The 19313-nt window shown below is 39.8% G+C and overlaps 1 protein-coding gene across 1 annotated transcript in view; it reads left to right on the plus strand.

The window, feature by feature from the left end:
* The first annotated feature begins 1689 nt into the window (after positions 1-1689).
* The window catches only part of nlrc3 (NLR family, CARD domain containing 3), a 23021-nt gene continuing 5397 nt past the window's right edge, over positions 1690-19313 (plus strand). The window contains exons 1-13 of the mRNA XM_008279406.1: positions 1690-1939; positions 6106-6269; positions 12661-12924; positions 13451-15197; positions 15281-15367; positions 15629-15712; positions 16537-16620; positions 16707-16790; positions 16906-16989; positions 17221-17304; positions 17474-17557; positions 18302-18385; positions 18781-18864. Of these exons, the coding sequence (XP_008277628.1) occupies positions 6149-6269; positions 12661-12924; positions 13451-15197; positions 15281-15367; positions 15629-15712; positions 16537-16620; positions 16707-16790; positions 16906-16989; positions 17221-17304; positions 17474-17557; positions 18302-18385; positions 18781-18864 (2891 nt within the window). The 5' untranslated portion in view covers positions 1690-1939; positions 6106-6148. The remainder of the gene's footprint in view (positions 1940-6105; positions 6270-12660; positions 12925-13450; positions 15198-15280; positions 15368-15628; positions 15713-16536; positions 16621-16706; positions 16791-16905; positions 16990-17220; positions 17305-17473; positions 17558-18301; positions 18386-18780; positions 18865-19313) is intronic.

Consider the following 19313-nt stretch of genomic DNA (forward strand, 5'->3'; position numbering starts at 1 on the left):
GAATTTTTCCATTTCTTTAATGCAAGGGTATGAATACATGTGAGGACGACTGTACAACATGAAGTTCTCAGGGGGGAGCATTTTATTGGCAAGGTTGGTTTTTAATTGCTAAGTTAGACTTTACTTAGGTGAAGTGATGACCGAGTGTTTAGGTTGCAAACCACATGGGCACATACATCCTGAGCAGCAGATCTTCAGTTTGAATCCCGGCTGGAGATGTGATTTCCCGACTCTCTCCCCCTCATGTCCAGTCTCTAAAGGCAAAAATGCCTGAAAACGAATCTTAAAAGAAGGTGTCACTCGTAGTTGATTTTAAAAATCAAAGTTTATTCAAAATAATCTTAAAATTGCCATAACAAGGTGCCATTTCTATTACTACCAGCGTGCCATTTGCCTCATCGTGCTGCTTTTCGCATCTGATGAATTGATGAAATCACCTAAGAGAGGAGACCTATTTTCACTTCAGTACATTTTCCCATTAAATCAGATTTATCATTGGATATTTTATAGCCATGTTGCAACAAAAAAAAGAGAAAATTGTAATTATAAAATCAAGCAAATCAAGGCAATCTAAGGCTTTTATGGCATTTGCAATCAGCAGATGTGGCGTTTTTTTCCCCCTTGAAATTTTATTATGCAATGTTTATGAAGCGTATTTTCTCGTTAATGTCTGTATTTTTAGATTTTGTTCAGAATAGTGTACGTAGTAAACTAGAAGAGCAGAATATGTAAAAGTGAAGCTCAAGATTACAAATGATATATTGACGCATGAGAGATGTCTGAAAGAAGCTAAACAATGCAGACAAAACACAACTTCTGCTGAGAGCATGTCTGTTTTGTTTTGTTACTGTCCTCAAATGCATAATTACAGATACAAATCAGCAATAGTAAAATGATCTGCAACAGGATCTTATTCCTGTTCACTAAAACACTGTATACATGCAGTAAATATTCAGCCGCAGAGGACTGACGCACTAAACAACAAGAAACACTGGAAAGAAAGTTCTATCACCTGCATGTACAAGTCATAAATTAAAAGCTTTTTTTTTTCCTCAGTTTTTTTTTTTGATGTTTTTTTTTTTGATGTTCTCCTTCCAATGTCATGTTGCAGGTTTGAAATAAAGTACTTCCACAGGTGTGCACTTCACTTGTTTCTTTTTTTTTTTCTCTTGATACCCTGCAGTTCCATTCTTCCAGTTATTTAAAGTAATTACATATACTCTTCATACATCCTACGGTCTACGTTTGCATTCTTTCGCTTACATGCTTGTTTGACTGTAGCTGTGTGTGAGCAGAGCAGGTAGTGTACAGTCTATTTATGTCCCATGTGTTTGAGAAGTGCACTCAAGGCAGCATTGCTTCCTGCCAGCAACAGCTCAACTATCTTTCCTCTGCATTTTTCACCAGAAAAGGCTCGATTTGTTCGTCACCTGTCTGCAGCACAGCTCGACGTGCATGCCAACACAGTAATCATGTTCTATCTGTCAGCTCGGCCCTCATCTGTGGTTTTTGACGCCACTTGCAGAGTCTAAAAAGTACAGAAACAACAAAGTGAAGTTTGATTTTCAGGTCTCGGGTAGCGATGCATTGCATGCACAAAGCAGAAGCTTTTTTTTTTTTCTTTCTTCCTTTTCACTGTTCAACCTGCTAACCACCACACCGGAAGCCAAATAAGACGAGCAGGAGGGGAGCTGCAGCATGAAACAGTATCTTTAGCAACTGTGCTGACTTCATAATGACTCGAGCTGCCGTGTTCTTCAGACTCATTGAACTTGTTCGCAGCTAGATTTCGCTCTCAAGATCCTTCCGACTCACTTTAAATTTCCACATGTCTGCTTTTATGAGAATTATGCTGTTAGTCGAGAAGAAGCTGGTTTAGGTGGCATTGACACCCGCAGACCTGCCTGCCTGCCTACAGACGCCTTCGAGAAACCCCATGGTGAGTTACTGGCATTTTTGTACTGTACACAACTTTTTAGTTTAATTTATTTGTTAACTTTCTGTCATTGCCTTGAGTCTGCGTTAGCTACAGGCTCATGAAAATGAAATAAGATTAAGATCTTCACACTTTCATTCACCTTATCAGGAGCTAGTTTTACAATCGATTGTTGTGTATGACTTCATAAATAACATCTGCTTGACTTTTTGCTCTAAAATGCTGCCGTAGGGCCTCATGTCAAAGGTGCTGCTGCCTGTGTTTTTTGCTTGTTGTTGCTGTTAAGCAGAATTCCTGCGTATTTACTGCTCACGAACATACAGTACCTGTAACGTATTACCATCCTTGGAGGTTTTCAACATTGAATTATGACCTTTTTAATTTGGCTTTTTGGCAAAAGTTTCCTAAAAAGTTTCAATTAATTAGAACATTTAAATGCATAATAACTGATTCCTGTATTTAGTGGATGCACCTTTAGTTGTGTTACAGTATTGAGTCTGTGTGGATTGGTCTCGATCAGCCTTGCATATCTGAACACTGCATTTTTTTTTTTTTATTCTTTGCAGAACAGCTCTAGCGCTGTTAGGTTGCATGGAGATGATTATCAGCCCTTTAAAGTCCAGCTACAAATTCTCAGTAGGGTTGAGGTTAAGGTTGTCTTGCTGGAGAACAAATGCTCTTGCAGACTGCATCCGGCTGTCCTCCAGCACGTTTCCGTTCTTTGCTGCATTCATTTCACCCTCTACCTTTACAAGCGCTCAAGGGCCTACTGCTGAGAAGCATGATGCTGCCACCACCATGCTTCATGATGGAGATGGTGCGTTTGTAATGACGTACAGTGTAAACATAGCATCTGGACTGATGGACAAAAAGCTCAAATTCAGTCTAGTCAAACCAAAGAACCGTCTTCCAGGTGTCTCTCACATGGCTTCTGGCAAACTCTAGTTAAAATATATTGACCTTTTTTTTTTAAACAGTGGCTTTGTTTGCTGCTCTTCCACAAGACAACAGTTGTTTTATGCATAGTCTTTCCTATCTCAGCTGTTTAAGCTTGAAACTCCTTCAGAGGATTCATAGGCGTCTTGATGTCCTGCCTCAATAAGTTTCTAAGTTTTTTATGATGGCTTGCTCGAGGCAGATTTACACATGTGCCATTCTCCTTCAATTTGTCTATAATGGATTTAATTGTACACCAAGGGATGACTTGAAAATGTTCTTGTTTCTATTTCCTGAACACTTTCAGAGTGCTTGAATATTTATGCAGTCACCTTTGTTGCATTTAATATTTTCATCATTTGACTTTGTAGAAATTTGTTTTCACTTTGCCACGAAAGTCCTTTATTTGTAAATTCTTTTCCAAAAAGCCAAATAAAAAGGTAGATGATTCCATTTTTAAAAGGGGAAAACTTCCAAAGGGAATAATTACTTTTTTTTTTAGGCATGACAATTATAAGGTTAGTGTTTCATGAACTGGTTTTGTCTCTTAAAACCATAAACTTAACACCGGAGGTTGGCACGCTGGGGACTTTGTCTGAGGTCTGACTTTTTGAATTCACTTCCTGTGTGAGAAGTTACGTGATCAGCAATAAACCACACAGGAAGGTATTCACCATTTCCCGTTTGTCTCAGCTGAACCTCAAACATGAGTTTAATTTTTGTTTGCACTACTTCTGCTGCAGTTTTATGGACATGCAGTGACATAAAATCATCCTGCTAACACGCTGTAATTCACACATTTTGTATAGATGCAAAAATATATACCATGTATAAATGAGCAGCATTATCTGTACATTAGGTTTGGCTATCATACAGAATGGGTATTTTGTTTTTCTTCAAAAAAAACCTTAAAGGAGTTGCAAAGTTTTGAGGTGTGAAGTACATAAATGCAGCATCACTGGAGGCTCCTGATTGGAGCACACTGACCTACATCAAAACTTCTTACAATGAAGTGTGAGGCATGTGGGGACCATTGATGTAATTTTAATCAAGCCTCTGAAATAATTACAAAACAATTAGAACCACTTCAAAAAACCCACCTTGCACAATTACAATCGCCCCCATTGGTGTTTCCCCTTGTTGCTTGATTAGATCCGAGAGCCTGGCAGGCATCGGCAGATGTGGTCGACTGATCCACTGATCATGTAATTTCCAGTAGACCTCCTTCAGATTCAGTCTAATCATCCAATTTAACTGAAAACCCCTGTGCAAGAGTGCAAACCATTCACATTTAGAAATAGTCTATTCATATTACACTGGTATTTGCATATATGTATATATATTCTTCTTTATTTTTATATATCTTTTCTATATATCCTCATTTTTATATTCTATGTGTATTTTTATACTTGTGTTTGCTCTGTTTCACTGTGTGTACTGCTGCTGACAACAATGTGAATTTCTCCCCTGTGAGATAAATAAAGACATATCTTATCTCTTATCTTAAATAATCAAATGTTTGCTAACAACATCGTCATATCACTTCAGTGGTGGTAAGTCTAATTTAAAACAATTAAAATTTTGCTGCTTTTTTGTGACTGTAGATATTTCATTACTTTTATTTTTACAACCTCTCCGAATGGGGCATTTTTACTTCCCTGCACACGAAAAATGTTTCACCATGCTGACTGTATCGTCTGACAACTTGCTCCTCTGAATCCCATTTTTGAGCCATGCTGCACTCATTTTGTTGATCAGAATACTTTGCTTTAATACTTCTAATTAGTGTCCTTACTTGTGTCCTCTGCTCTGTGTAAACACAGTCAGCAGGTAACCTGAAAATTCTCAGAATTTTTGTCACCAGACTGTTCGTCACAGCTGAGTCACTTGTGGCTGCATGATTATGTCAAAGAGTGCAGGATGTTTGTTTTGTTTTTTCTTTTTACAACATTTATTTATTGTAAGCACTTTTTTTTTTTTTTTTTTTTTAATGAGACATGTAGAATAAAAGTATTTTAGTCAAATATCATCATTTCCAGCTTAGATTTGATTACATTTCCGACATCATCGCACATGATTAGTTCAAGGCCCTCGGAAAGCTGGAAATCCAAGATTTTTTTGTTTGTTTTTGCAATCTATGTCCTCGCTTTCAGATTCAGAGTCAGATTCAGAATAGTTTTTTTGTCATTGTAACGAGTAAAACGAAAAGTAAGGTCCAGGCCTTTCAGTGCAAAAAAAATATATAAACTTTGTGAACAACTATATACAATAATTACAAAAATTCCAACCCACTGTTGGGGCTTCAGAGGATTGACTGCAAATCAGTCTGATTTGCTTTTAAAATGAATGAGCTCTTTAAGAGAAGTAGAAACGAAAAGATGTGTGTCATCTGTGAAACAAGAGAATGATACCATCTTAAATAAATGATAGAACCTAATAGCACATGTAAAATGGATTGCATGTTTTTTTTTCTTTGTAACATATAGAGACTGCATACGGGTAGTAAATGAGAGTCCAGCCAATATTTTTAACATCTTAATAATGTGATTCATGATCTATAATAATCAATTGTTGCAAGGATTGAGGTCAAGAAGTTGCAGATAATAGTTTTGTGATGTCATTTATCACTTTTAACAGCCGATGCAGCAACAAAATTGGAATAAATGTTTATCTAAATTTTAAAAAAACATTTGACAATTTAAAGTAAACCAGCTTCTTTTTGAAATATTCTAACGTCAAGTTAAAAAATAGACTTGTGGTATTCCAGTTACTGACTGTATTTCTCATCCTGTATTGAGACACTTTCTCTGTTGTCTCTTATGTAAAGTCCACATAAGTATCTAGTTATGTAAAGTGCATGGTCATTTGCTCTGCTTTGAATTGACCTGAAATGGTTAAAAGCCGCAAATGCATTGCATATTCAAAGCGAGGCTCTGAAAGAGCTGGCAGACGCTGTCTCTAAACCAGACAGCTAAAACCACAATGCTTCCAGGAATAGTAAGTCATTTCAGCTAAGAGCGCCTGTCATGTTTAGCAGGTCAAAAGCTTAATAGCTATCTTTAAAAAAAAAAAAAAAACCTTTATATTTTGAATTTAAAATAAAATAAAAACAACAAGAAAAACGTTTAACACCAAGCAGTTTGATTTTGATGATAGGAGTTATAGTGAATTTTCATTTGGAGCTTTAAGTTGCACATTAAGAATGTCATGTGTTGTCCTTTTGTTTTGCGCAGAAACAAACAGGAGCATCGGGGGTTGTAAACATCAAACTTTCTCATGGAGAGGAAGACACATTACGATTCCATCATGGACCGAAGCAAACGCATCACGTGGCAGGATGACTGCTACATGGACCTTCAGTCTACCTGCTCGGCCTCGTCACGAGCAGAAGCAGAGGGTGAGAGTTTCTTTAACGTGCTTATTATGTCAGAACTGCACTCCGGTGTCTCTCTAATTGTTGATCTTTCTTATTGTTATTTTGAACAGAAAAAAAGTGCGCAGTGAGAAACGAGAGAATGCCGACCAATGGCAGTAAAGGAGTATATCAGTAATAACAATGACAAGGGAGTTTAAAGGGAATAAAAGGAAGGGAATAAAGGGGATTTAAATGAACACAAGTAAATTTACTTACAACAGAGCCAAAGAAAGATTTCTATTTCTACTGTTCCAAAGGTCAATCCACAGTTTCAATTAGTTATCAGTTACGTTGACACTATCATCGTCTGTCATCTTCCCTCAGATTCTTATGAAGAATGCAAAGCTGCAGAGGTGAGATTAGAGCCTTATCGGCAGATCAGTGACTACTGAGTTAAAGAAACTAGATGACAGCCTAACCTTCACTGAAGTCGTGCACGTAGCCAAAGCTGCTTTAATCATGTGCACCACAAGACAGAGACAAACAAGCTCAAGATGTGCGTCCATTTGTTAAGGGGAAGAATTAGAGAAAAGGAGGGTTTACTATAAGGAGACACAGAGGAGTTTCCTGACAAATTAGAATGAAACTGTGTAGATTAATCTTGAACTGGTGGTGTTTGATGAACCTGTCACTTATTTACTCACTGTGGGCTCATTTGTCACTGCAATGTCAAGTTCTGCACCTCAATAGAAACAACAGAGAAGAACTCTAAAATGTCTTCTGCGCACTATGATGGAGTAATCAAGCCATAAACAATATGTACTGGGGGAAAATAAGCCATCTGAGACATCCACATGCTACAGACAGGCTATTTGATGAGGTCAATTTATATTTTTACAACATCTGCATCAACAGTTTTTCACACGACTCTGCTCTTCAACTCTAGAGAGGTATTTCTGAATGTATCTTCCAACAACTTGGTGACAACCTGCTCCTCCACTGACTGTTTTTGAGCCACGCTACATTTATCAATTTCTTTTTTTTCTTTTTTTTTAAATTTTCCTTTTCATCTCTCTGGTCGTCTCATCTTTACACCGGTTAAACACAAGCTGTAGATCTGTCACGACTGTTGGTCTCAGCTGATTCAGTCATGGCTTCTGAGTTGTGCCAAATTTTACGTTTTCATAGAAACAATCAGTATGAAGCCTTTTATTTTTAATAGGGATGCACGATTTATCGGCGACCACATGGGTATCAGCCGATATTAGTGTTTTTTTCCCATATATCGGTATCAGTCCGATGAACAAATTTAGCTGATGTGAAAAACCGATGATTGTCTAACATCGTCTCTACATTTGATATTGCTGCTATTTCAGATGTTTTTACTTAAATGGTCCATTAACGTTAAATATGTTTGAATATGTTTTACTTTTGTTACGTAATGAAGAAGACTATGTGGTCTCATTTGGTATGGGCTTCTTTTGAACAGTTTTCCTCACAGTGCTTACTTATACTCATTTTTCGGTGTGAACAAAAATCGAATATCGACATCGGTAATATCGCTAATATCGGTTATCGGCGATATCAGAGATCTTAATGTCGGATATCGGTCAGAAATTTTAATATCGTGCATCACTCATTTTTAGTGTTTTTATTTCAAAGCATAATTATAAAACAAACTCCTTTTGATGAAATATGACACCTTTAAGCTTATATTTAGTTAATTAACATGATCAAACCATTCTTAACTTGTAATATGTTCTAGGCCTGTCGAATAGTTAAACATCCGTTGGGTTTTACGTGCACTGTTTGCTGTTGTTGTTTTGTTAAAGAAAACATATCTTTCAAACCCACTGTTGGATTTTTCCGGTTCAGAAGGTTACATCAGTAATGATCATACCCAAATGCCCTCTGACGAAATTATCCTCCTCCAACAGGATGTGAAATGTACATGTGACTTTTATTTTTATGGTTAAAATAATGTTTCGGCTGTCACCTAGTTACTGATAGCCACAAACAATGACACGCCGTTTACCACGTCCGCCCATCTATTTCCTTGGAGGCACTCATATTGTTCAGACAGCTTTCAGGTGATAGAAATTACTTTGATGCTTCTCACGAACCAGAAGAGGTTGTTTCCACAGAGACATTTAAATATTTATAAGAAAAAGGTTCCCGGTAGACCCTCCGCTTTCAGGTTTGCATTTAAAGCTTTAAATTCAATCAAGCGTAGCGTGTGTTTGATTAGTTGGACAACTTATATTGAGCGAGTTCTTGAATCTCTCCTAGTTTGTTGTAACCCTTCTACTTGAAATATGTTTAATTGTCTTCTCAGTGTTTTTTGGATGGATTATGAAGGCATCTTTAGAACAAACTGACTTTGTAAAATTCCTGCAGAGAGACCCAGGCTGTCATGTTATAATTTGCTGTTAACTGCAGTGTGCACACGGCAAATGACACATTTTGTTGATTTATTTGAAGTAAAACACTCCTCAAAATGTACGTTTCTTCTCATGAAGATACACAGATGGTTTTTATTCCTAATTTGAATTTAAACAGAATAAAACTATGGCATATGTAAAAGTCTGGACGCTCACCCTCAGAACTTTATTTACTTGTTCGGCTTTAATTGACTCGTTATGATGAGTCAAACCCGACTCAGGTCGCACTCATCAACCACGGACTCCTCTGAGCAACTGAAGATCTGAAAAATGAAGGTAACTGAGCTAATTGATGCCTTTAAAGCACAGGAAGGCTATAAAAAGATATCAAAGGGCTTCCAGTCGGCAATTTTTACTGTCTGAAATGGAAATGGCAGTGAAGGGGGGCTGTGAAAGTCAGGACAGAACCTAAATGAAAAATAAGCCTTCCAGATTAAACTGTACATGCCACGGAACAGACTCAGGCACCGACAAAGACACGGCAAAGGATGACAAATATAAGTAGATTTACAAATGAACAGGAAGCAGAAAACAGGCCAAGGGGCATCTGATCGAGACGGTAACTGGAGTCAGGTCAGAGGTGATCTAAGGGCCCAATAGCGACTCAGGAATGGAGGTCTACAGACAGGCAGAATAAACAAGTGCACTAAACTAACAGGACTACAAGAACTATTCAACCCGAACTTGGTACTGCCAAGACGGGAAGGGAAGGGAAGGGAAGGGGCTAAACACAAACTGATCAGTGTTGCTAACATACAAAGTTAGCAACACTGATCTATCCATCCATCCATCCATTCATTATCTATACACCGCTTAATCCTCACTAGGGTTGCAGGGGGCTGGAGTCTATCCCAGCTGACTTAGGGCAAAAGCAGGGGACACCCTAGACAGGTCACCAGTTTTTGGACCTTGTGGGAGGAAGCCGGAGAACTCGGAAAGAACCCACGCTGCACGGGGAAACATGCAAACTCCACACAGAAAGATCCCGGGTGTCTTCACCAACGACCTTTTCGTTGCGAGGCAACGATGCTAACCACCACCTTGCAGCCCCCTCCTGAGCTACCAGTGAGATATAAAAGAAAACTTGATTGGCTTCTAAATGAGGCTGCACAATATTAGAAAACTGTCTCAATGATCAAATTCAAGCCTCAACTCTGTGTTTAGGGAGTATGTTGACTGAGAAAGGCTATTTCAGAAATACAGATATCCAAAACTCTTTGTATCCAAAAGCATGCCAACAAGTGACAGAAATTAGACTGTGTGGTCTATGAGTCATGACCAAGGCACACTTCTTGCCATTGTACATGTTACCATGAATGCAACCTGGAGTTACTCAAATCAGTAGGTATAGCGGCCACAGAACTTCCCAAGAGGCATTTTCAGGGGCCTTAAATTGGACGTTTCCTAACTGTTCATTTTTCATTGCGGCTCTTTGTGAATATCTGATTGTTCCTGGTGAAGCTGCTGGTCGTAATGTTCACCCACCTGTTCAACTGCATCTGTGGCAATTTTCCCTGATTGCGTGGCAACTTACACCACCCTTCATACACCTACAAACTGCTAGCTGCTTTTTATATAACCTGAATAGCACTGTGAGTTGAAGCCTTGAGAATTTTTAGTGATGACTTACTGACCACAAAATGACATATAAGACAAACCTGACTGAACTACAGAAGAAACAGATCAGGTTCTTATGATCTCCAAACAAGAAGCTGATTTATTTCCAATGAGACCAAATAAAACAGACATTTGTGAGCAGCAAAAATGTTCCTCCAGGGAGTGGCAAAAATAAAATTGAGCTCTTGGGCCACAGTCACAAAGTTTTTAAGTGGGGGGGAAAGAGCCCCACTTGATGAAAAGATCATTTGATGTAACCTGTGGCAAAAGAGCTCTTGCGTGGACAGAAAGGAGAATACATGCCACTGAATGGTACCAAATTCTTTAATGAAGCTGTCATGCAGTGATTCAAGAAAGTGAAACTGAAAAGATGGTGCCAGAGATCCAGCACAAACCTCGAAATCCATCATGAAGTACTTCCTAAACATGCAAAATTAGAACTCACATCTCAGAAATCGAGGTGATCTGCAAGAAAAGTGGGCGAAAATCTCGAATTGAAGAAAATAAAGGCTGTTTACTAGATTTTAAGAACCGCCAGAGAAGAAGTTACTGTGTACAAACCAAGTGGACTGTCCAAAGTTTGCATCTGCCATAATTCCTATTAACTTTTGCTCTATATATTGTTGTGATATTCTGTGTTTCTTTTCATTCTAACAAACCAATACCAAATACTTTTACATTTAACTGTCTGTCTGACAAGGACTAATCATGATAATTGCTAAAGAAAACCTAAAATCAAGCTAATCTGTCAAACTGGAGTTTGGAAAAACTTATTTAAAAACCATCATTCTTCTTTGTTTCACTTTATTATATTTAACTGGCTGTTGTACAGTGTGTTTTTGCCTTATTTCTTTAGACTTCACTATGGGATGTGATTTAAGGCAGAACAAATGACATCATAAGCGCCGCCTGTTATTCACAAAACATCGTTTTTCTATAAAGCCGAACTAATTTGATATCTACTGCACTGGTTCCAAATTAGAGCAGTTTTTTTTGGTGTTCGTGTGTGTGTGTGTGTGTGTGTGTGTGTGTGTTCATACGTTTTTGCAGGTAGAAGTGCTTGTGCTCATTTGAGGGGATTATTAGTATGGGAGGCATCGGGGACTGGTATTGATTACGAGCACAGCACCAATACTCTTTGAGTTGTGGGCTCAATACAAGGCAGAATCATTTCATCCACGAGATTCTCTGCAGCATTTGCTGTTGGAGGCTTTTTTTTATTGATTCAGTACTGCATCGTGTTAAGGCTGCGGCTCCGCAAATAAAATCAATTTAACAGATAAACTGAAAACGCCTGCGAGGATAAACTTAGATGCAGGGGAGGTTTGAGCTAAATGCTAATACCAATATGCTGGCGTGCTCAGAATCATGATGGTGATGGACTAATGTTCAGCTGGTTTGTTTATTATGTTCAACATCTCACTTTAGCTGATAAGCACAAAATATAAAGTACAGATAAAAAAGCAAAACTACTTCAGCTTTTGACCTGATGATGGCGATAGATGAGAACTCAGTGTCCTGGATAGTTGGTCATCCAGGGAGTTTTTTTCATCTCACAAATGTGAACATTATGTTAGGCACTAGAATTAAAGTCTTTGTTGAAGCCCAGTAAGGAGTAGTTCAGATATTTCTCAGGATGCCTGCTGGTGGTACAAGATAGGATTTATACACAACATACTGAGTGTACATCCTACAGTAATGGACCTCTCCTCTGTTGCTATGCCTGACAGCCTAAAGATAGAAGATGTTGGATGCTTCACAGGTTGTAAAGGCCCCCCATGTGATACTGAGCTGTGAACTGACCTGACTGGACTTGATCTACAAGGATAGCGTCAAGCTGAGATTCATGCTTTGGGGATCACAAATGTCAATCCAATAGATGTTGAGATATTCCGGTCTGGATGCGAGTAGTGAACCGATCAGACTGATCAAACAACAGACAGATATTGGATTTTAAAAAAAGGGGGTGTGTGATAGGAAGGTGTCAACATTTAAACCAATGAAGGGGACTGATTCTGACGATGCATATGAAATTTATTGTAAATACTAAAAAGGGAGAAAACAGGAAATGAAGCAGCAGGAGGCAGCACAAACCTGTAGATTCTAACAGGATCCTGTGGTGCTCAAACTGAGAATGATCACCATGTATCACCTAGTTATTTAAAAATATCATAACACTTTCAATGATTGACAAATTAGTTTTTTAAATTCAGCTCTGTGATGTCTGACAAAGAGACAAAAAATGACAAGGCATCACATTTTGCTCTTGTACATTTGAGAATATCTACTAGCTCAAGAAACTGTCTGTTATCCCTCACTTGATAATCTCATGAATCACTTTTTAAGGGTTTTGTCTGTGTTCTGTTTTGATTTAGAACTTGGCTGGATCCAAAAGCATCACGAGCAGCTGCAAAGCTTTATCACGCCCTCCTTCCTGGAAGAGATTTTAAGCCACCTGAGGAAGGTAGATGTACTGAGTTCATCTGAGGAGACCAAGATCAAGGACGCAGGCCAGTTGCAGGACCAAATTAACATGCTCACTACTATTGTCACCGGCAAAGACAATCAAGGCTCTGATGCCCTTCAGGGCTTCATAGAAAGCTCCAGTTCTCAGGTTTCCCAGCTCATCATAAACCACAGTAAGTGGCTTGAAGTAGCGTTTGCTCTTGGCATTAGTCCTCTATTAGTCTGTGTAGATTCTCAGTCATCTCGATCATGGTAACCCTACAAGCTTCAGTAGAAATCAACTGGACTTCTCTTTATGTTCTTGAAGACGTTTCATCCAAGAACAAACCTCTTGCATGAAAGGTTAAAAGGTCTTATTCACAGTGAAAAGGGATGAGAGGTAAAATGTCTTCAAGAACCCTAAAGGGAAATGCAGTTGCTTTCTACTGAAGCTCTTAGGATGCATTAGTCCTTATTTTAAAGTTTGACGAAACAAATGCTCTCAGCGAGTCGTTTATGCATCTATATTAGTAGCTCAAGGGGCGGCAACTATTCTCTAATCACACCAGGTGATGACTATATGGTACTTGTGCCTCAAGCTGCTAACTGATTGGAAAAAAACTGTACAAAAATAAAACCCATTTACTACTTTTACTCTTTGTAAAAAAAAAAAAAAAAAATCCTTTCCTTTCTAACCTGGGTCATCATGTTTTCCTGTAGATTCCATGGTGAAGCAGCACAAAGAGGTACTGTTACGGCGATATGAACAGTACAGAGAAAGAGACTCAGTCAGCTGCCCCAAACTAAACGTCTCCTCAAGAACCTTACTGATGGTCGATGGACTTTCTGACCTCCAACAAAAAGAACACGACTTGATGCAGGTGGGAGTGACTCGAGGAGGGAAAAGAAATCATCTCAGGCAGCTGGGGCTGGCCAAACTGTTCGAACCCCTGACTCGAGTCAGTGTGCCTCCCAGAGTGTCCCTCACAGTCGGGGTGGCTGGTATCGGCAAGACAACCTGGGTACGACACTTCATCAGACAGTGGAGCCAAGGGGCCATCTGTACAGACGTGAACTTTGTCTTACCTTTCACCTTCTGTGAGCTAAACTCAGTGGAGAAGCTTTCTGCTGAGAGGCTGGTGAAAATGAGTTTTCCTCATTTAACAGACCCGAGTCTGGTCCTGAACAGCTCCTGCAGGACGCTGATCATACTTGATGGTCTGGATGAATTCCGCTGCACTTTAAATTTCTCCGACGCAGCTCCTTGCAATGACCCGAAGAAAGAAGTGTCCATCGATGACTTAGTCACTAACATCATCCGAGGGAATCTGCTCCCTGACGTAGCCGTTTGGGTGACTTCCCGGCCAGCAGTAGCCTCTCTCATCCCCGGAGGACTGGTGGACAGAGTTACTGAGATCCCTGGATTCAGCCCTAAGGAAGTCCAGATCTTCCTAAACCACCACTTCTCTGAGAGGGACTTTGCCAGCAAAATATGGGCCCACCTGGAGTCCCATAAGATCTTGATGGTGATGTGCTACATACCATGCATTTGCTGGATAGTCGCTGATACTTTGTTGTACATAATGCAGGGTGAAACACAGGAGAGCCTTCCAAGGACTTGCACCGAGCTGTACGCCCATTTTTGTTTCATGAAAGCTGAGTTAGGTGAACCGAGAGGCAGGGAGCCTGTCAAAATGGAGCAGCTTCAGGGGAGCAATCGGAAACTGCTGGGGAATCTGGGACGACTGGCGTTCTACGGGCTCCTCAAACACAAGTACACCTTCAGTGAGCAGGACCTGAGGGCTTATGGGATTGATCTACTGTTAACTCAAGGCAGTCTTGGAGCTGGAGTTCTTGTTCGAGAGGAGTCAGCCATAAACACAACATACCGCTTCACGCATTTGACTCTGCAGGAGTTTCTTGCAGCTACTTTCTACCATGTTTCCTCCAAGCGGGCCATCTTTGACTTGTTCTCAGAGAGTACCATGTCCTGGCCCAAGATTGGTTTCCAGAACCACTTCAGAAGTGCGTTTCAGCACTCTCAACAAGCTGAAGATGGTCACTTGGATGTGTTTGTACGCTTCCTGACAGGCCTGCTGTGCCCAGTGGCAATCAAACCTCTCGCAGGGCTTCTGGCCCTTGGGAAAGATGATGGCAGCCAGAAGTCATGGGCAGCAGGGTTCCTACAAGGCCTCTTGGTCAGTGGGGGTGCTGTGGTGTCCCTGCGAGCAGTCAACCTGGCTTATTGTTTACAGGAGCTGCAGCATACGGAGCTGTTACGGAGTGTGGAGGAGGATTTACGACTTGGTACGCTCGCTGGGAAGCTAACACGGCCTCACTGTGTAGTGCTGGGCTACCTGCTGCACGTGTCTCCAGAGTGCAGCGAACAGACCAACTTAACATCCTCTCTGAACTACGCAACAGTGAAATGTTTGCTCCCACAGCTGCTGTACTGTAGCCATCTCAGGTGAGCTCCTCAAAGCAACGTCTCCCCAAAACAACTCAGGACAAACACTAAAGGGTGAAACTCACATTATATCTCTTCAACAGATTGGAGAATAATCACTTTAAAGATGATGTCATGGAATTACTGGGAAGCCTCCTGAGTGCCAAAGACTGCCATATCCGGAAAATAAGGTGAGATCACATTTATAAACAAAGCATCACCTGTTGCAGTCTAATTGTTCTGAAGCACAGCATCAAATCAAATTGTTTGATTGTTCCGAGAAACAGCACAACTTTTTAATTATGATTTAGTAGAGGTCTGACTGATTGCAGCAATGTAAGTACCACTTGATGCTTGTGATTGTAGGAATAATGCGAGTATATTGATGGATGTAATTATTATTATTATTTTGTTTTATATGACTGAAACTCTTTTTTTTTTCACCTCCTCAGTTTGGCAGAGAATTCTGTCAGCAACAAAGGTGCCAAAGCCCTGAGTCGAGCCCTCCTGGTCAATCGCACGCTAACTTCTCTCAAGTGAGATTTACTAGTTGTCAAAATTAAATGAACAGATTTATTGCTTTTTAAGAGTGTGTTCTTCCTCTGTGCTAAACTTTGGTTGGGTGGACTGCCTCAAAAAACAAATAAACAAACAAACAAACAAACAGACAGACAAAAAAACGCAGTTTTAACAGAGTCAGGAGGAAAAAGGAAGGCCTTTCTGTTTTAAATCATCAGGGGCCTTCTGCCATCTCTTATTCAAACTTAAACCTTAAAACTTTTTTATCATAAACAATTGATATTAAAGACAGCAATAAAAAAAGATATCTGTGAAATTTTAGATCACTATTTCAAATGTTTGGACTTTGACTCGTCTTTCAATTTTTTTCATATGTCAGCTCCCCCATAATCAGAACTTATTTGAAGGGAACCCTCAAAACAGCCCATGACCTTTTGTTTTCAAATGTTATTAATGGAATGAGCCAAGAAATGAGAGAGGACTGTAAATGCAGATGTGTGTGTAATAACTATTGCATTACAACATATTTATTGATTCATTATTAGCGGATAATATTATCTCTGAATAGTATCAATAAATCAGTGTAAACCCAAAGCTGCTTGCAGGCAGTTTATTATGATGACCATATGAATGATTTCTAGTCTTATATCAAAGAACACCAAACCAAACTTTGTGATGTCCTGTAAATTTTACTCCCTGAATTTCATTTAAACATTTCCTCAGATAACAATGTTAACTTCAAGTTGCTGAAATGTGATTAATAATTCTCTTCATATTTTAAAAGCGTATGCATTGATGCAGACTGTCTCATTATGATTCCGTGTATCTGTTTATAATTTAGTCTCCGGAACAACAACATCGGCTCTAAAGGTGCAAAGTTCCTGGCGGAGGCTCTGAAAATGAACCAAGTTCTGATATCAATCAAGTGAGTTGCATTTCTCTTTGTTTGAACATACAATCATCTAATAAAATGAAAATGTAACAGTTCAGGATCTTCTCAATTTCTCTTAGCTTCCAGAACAACGCCATTGAGGAGGAAGGTGCTCAGGCGCTTGCAGAAGTGCTGCAGTGCAACCGCAAACTGGTGTCTCTGAAGTGAGTCTTGCTTACGTTTCAAGTGTTGCTTTTCTCATGTATATGGTACATGTATATTTGTGGTTATCATCAGGAGTATTCAATAGACCTTCCTTTTGTGCATTTGTTGTTTCAGTATTCGGAAAAACACAGTCGGAGCAGGTGGAGCCAAGAGGATTGCAGAAGCACTGAAGACAAACCGGACTCTCACGAAGCTGATGTAACCTTAAATTAATATATTTATTATCTGCTCATCTTGGTCATTCCATACTGCATTTTATACATTGAGACGTGTTGCACAGCAGCACGCTAACAGGCTAAATTGCAGCTCACTTTCATATTGAACTGGTATAAATAATACCTGTTTTTACCACAGAGCCTGTAATTAGGTCACATAGGGTGCAGTTGTTTAATTACTGATTTTGGTTAATGTCTTGGTTCTCTCCTGCAGTCTTTGTAGTAACCAGCTGGGGGACAAAGGAACAGTCGCTCTGGCAGAGGCTTTGACACTAAACCACACTCTGTTGTCGCTCCAGTCAGTACCTGCAATTTTTCCCTCTGCCTTTTCCATCACCTTTCATTCAAAAGTCTACTTTTAATGCACGTCAACATTGTGGAGTGTTACACTTAGGTTCACACATCCTGGAGAAAAAAAATGCAATTTGTCTTCCAAGTCATTCATTAAACTTATTCTGTGTTTGCAGACTTCAGAGTAACTCAATCAGCAACCGGGGAATGACAGCCTTAACCAAAGCACTTAGGCTGAACCGTGGCCTCGTCTCCTTGAAGTGAGCATTAAACCTACACCTTCTCTCTGCTTCTCTGCAGTAACCCCAGAGTTCTAATGTCTTGTTAGGGAGGATTTGATCCTCCTACAAAGAATCTATAATGATACACAGATGCTTTTTGCTAAGATATTTTGGATCAGTTCATGAAATGCACTTGTTTTTTGAGGACTGATCACAGCCAGTTCTTCAGCTACAGCTTCCTGATTGGAACTCTACTTAGAGCATGCTATACGTATGTGTGAATAGTGTTTAGACACATCAGCCACAACAATAAAACCACCCGCCGAAAATTGTGTAGGTCTGCTTCATGCTGCCTGAACAGCTCTGGGGCATTAAGACACAACCTCTGTGGTGTCTGACACTGGCAAGATGCCATTGTTTCCTTTGGGTCCTGTGGGTTTTCAAGTGGGGTTTCCATGTATCAGGCTTGTCCAGGCCCATCCTGTAGATGCTTGATCAGATTGGGATCTGGGGAGAACTCTTGGTCGGGTTCCTCGAGTCGTTCCTGATTAGTTTTGTGGCGTGTCAAAGTGACATCCACATGAATGCCAGGACCCAAAGCTTCCCAGAAGAGCATTGTGTTGTGTTGAGATGCTCAATATTTAGACCATTGACTTGTTAGTGGTTTTAATGTTGTGGCTGAACATGTGGCACATAGGCACAAGAATACGTTGGTATTGCGGCTATTAAAAAGTTTATTTCTTGTCACTTTTTTCACTTTCATGTGGTTTTCTGTCTGGTTAGTCTCAGGGAAAACTCCATTGGGGTGGAGGGAGCGAAGAACATGGCACATGCGCTCCATGAGAACCACTCTCTACAGGACCTCGAGTGAGTCACCTAATGAATGGCAGTACAGTATAATGCCTCCCAGGTGGATGGAAATGTCTGACTGTTCAGTGTTGAGTGAAATGCCACTCGTCTCAGGCTGTGATGTGTCATAAAGTGCTATGGCATGATGGAAAACCAACCACAAATTCTGTGAGATGAACTCTATTTGAAGAAATACGATGACATGCACAACTTTACACTGACAGCCTGAGTCAATAATTCTGTAATAACCTTTTCAAGACTGAAAAAAAAGTGATTTTCAAACTTCAGAGCTGTGTGTAAGTAGTTATAGACTTAAAATGAAACATAACTTAAGGGATGTTGTGTCTGATATCGTGCTATTCCCTAACTTGTGCATATGTGTGTGTGTTTGTGAACGTATTTGTGTATCCCAGTCTTACAGCCAACCTGTTACATGATGAAGGGGTTCAAGCAATAGCTGGTGCAATCAAGTTCAATCGAGGCCTCATCTCTTTGCAGTAAGTGGAATAAAATGACAAGCATGATGCACACACAGCTGTTTGCAGATCATTGAATCTAGACCACACAATCCCAGTCTTGGTAGTTGTTACTTAATTTTGATGTTTAAAACTTGCTGTGTTGAATATTTTGTGTTCAAAGTTTAAAATCAGAAAGGTGTTCTCAAACTCTTGAGCTCCACCAGAAGTCACCTAAAATCTTTGCAAGTAGGATTTGTGACTTATACAGACATGAAGCCTGCATTGAAGAAATACTGATACATTTTGTGGAATGTAATTTCAATTTCAAATAAACGTAGGAAAGGTGGCAAGTTCAAAGGAGGGACATAGTCTGGATTAGGACATAGAAGGTGCGGTTGGAGGCGTAAACCAGAGAATGGACTTTCACAGAGAGGACCAGGGTTAGTGTCCCGAGATGGACAAGACCATTAGCGTCAGACTTGTTTTCA

Source organism: Stegastes partitus, unplaced genomic scaffold (assembly GCF_000690725.1).
Source record: "Stegastes partitus isolate 25-593 unplaced genomic scaffold, Stegastes_partitus-1.0.2 Scaffold158, whole genome shotgun sequence".
In the NCBI taxonomy this organism is placed as follows: domain Eukaryota; kingdom Metazoa; phylum Chordata; class Actinopteri; family Pomacentridae; genus Stegastes; species Stegastes partitus.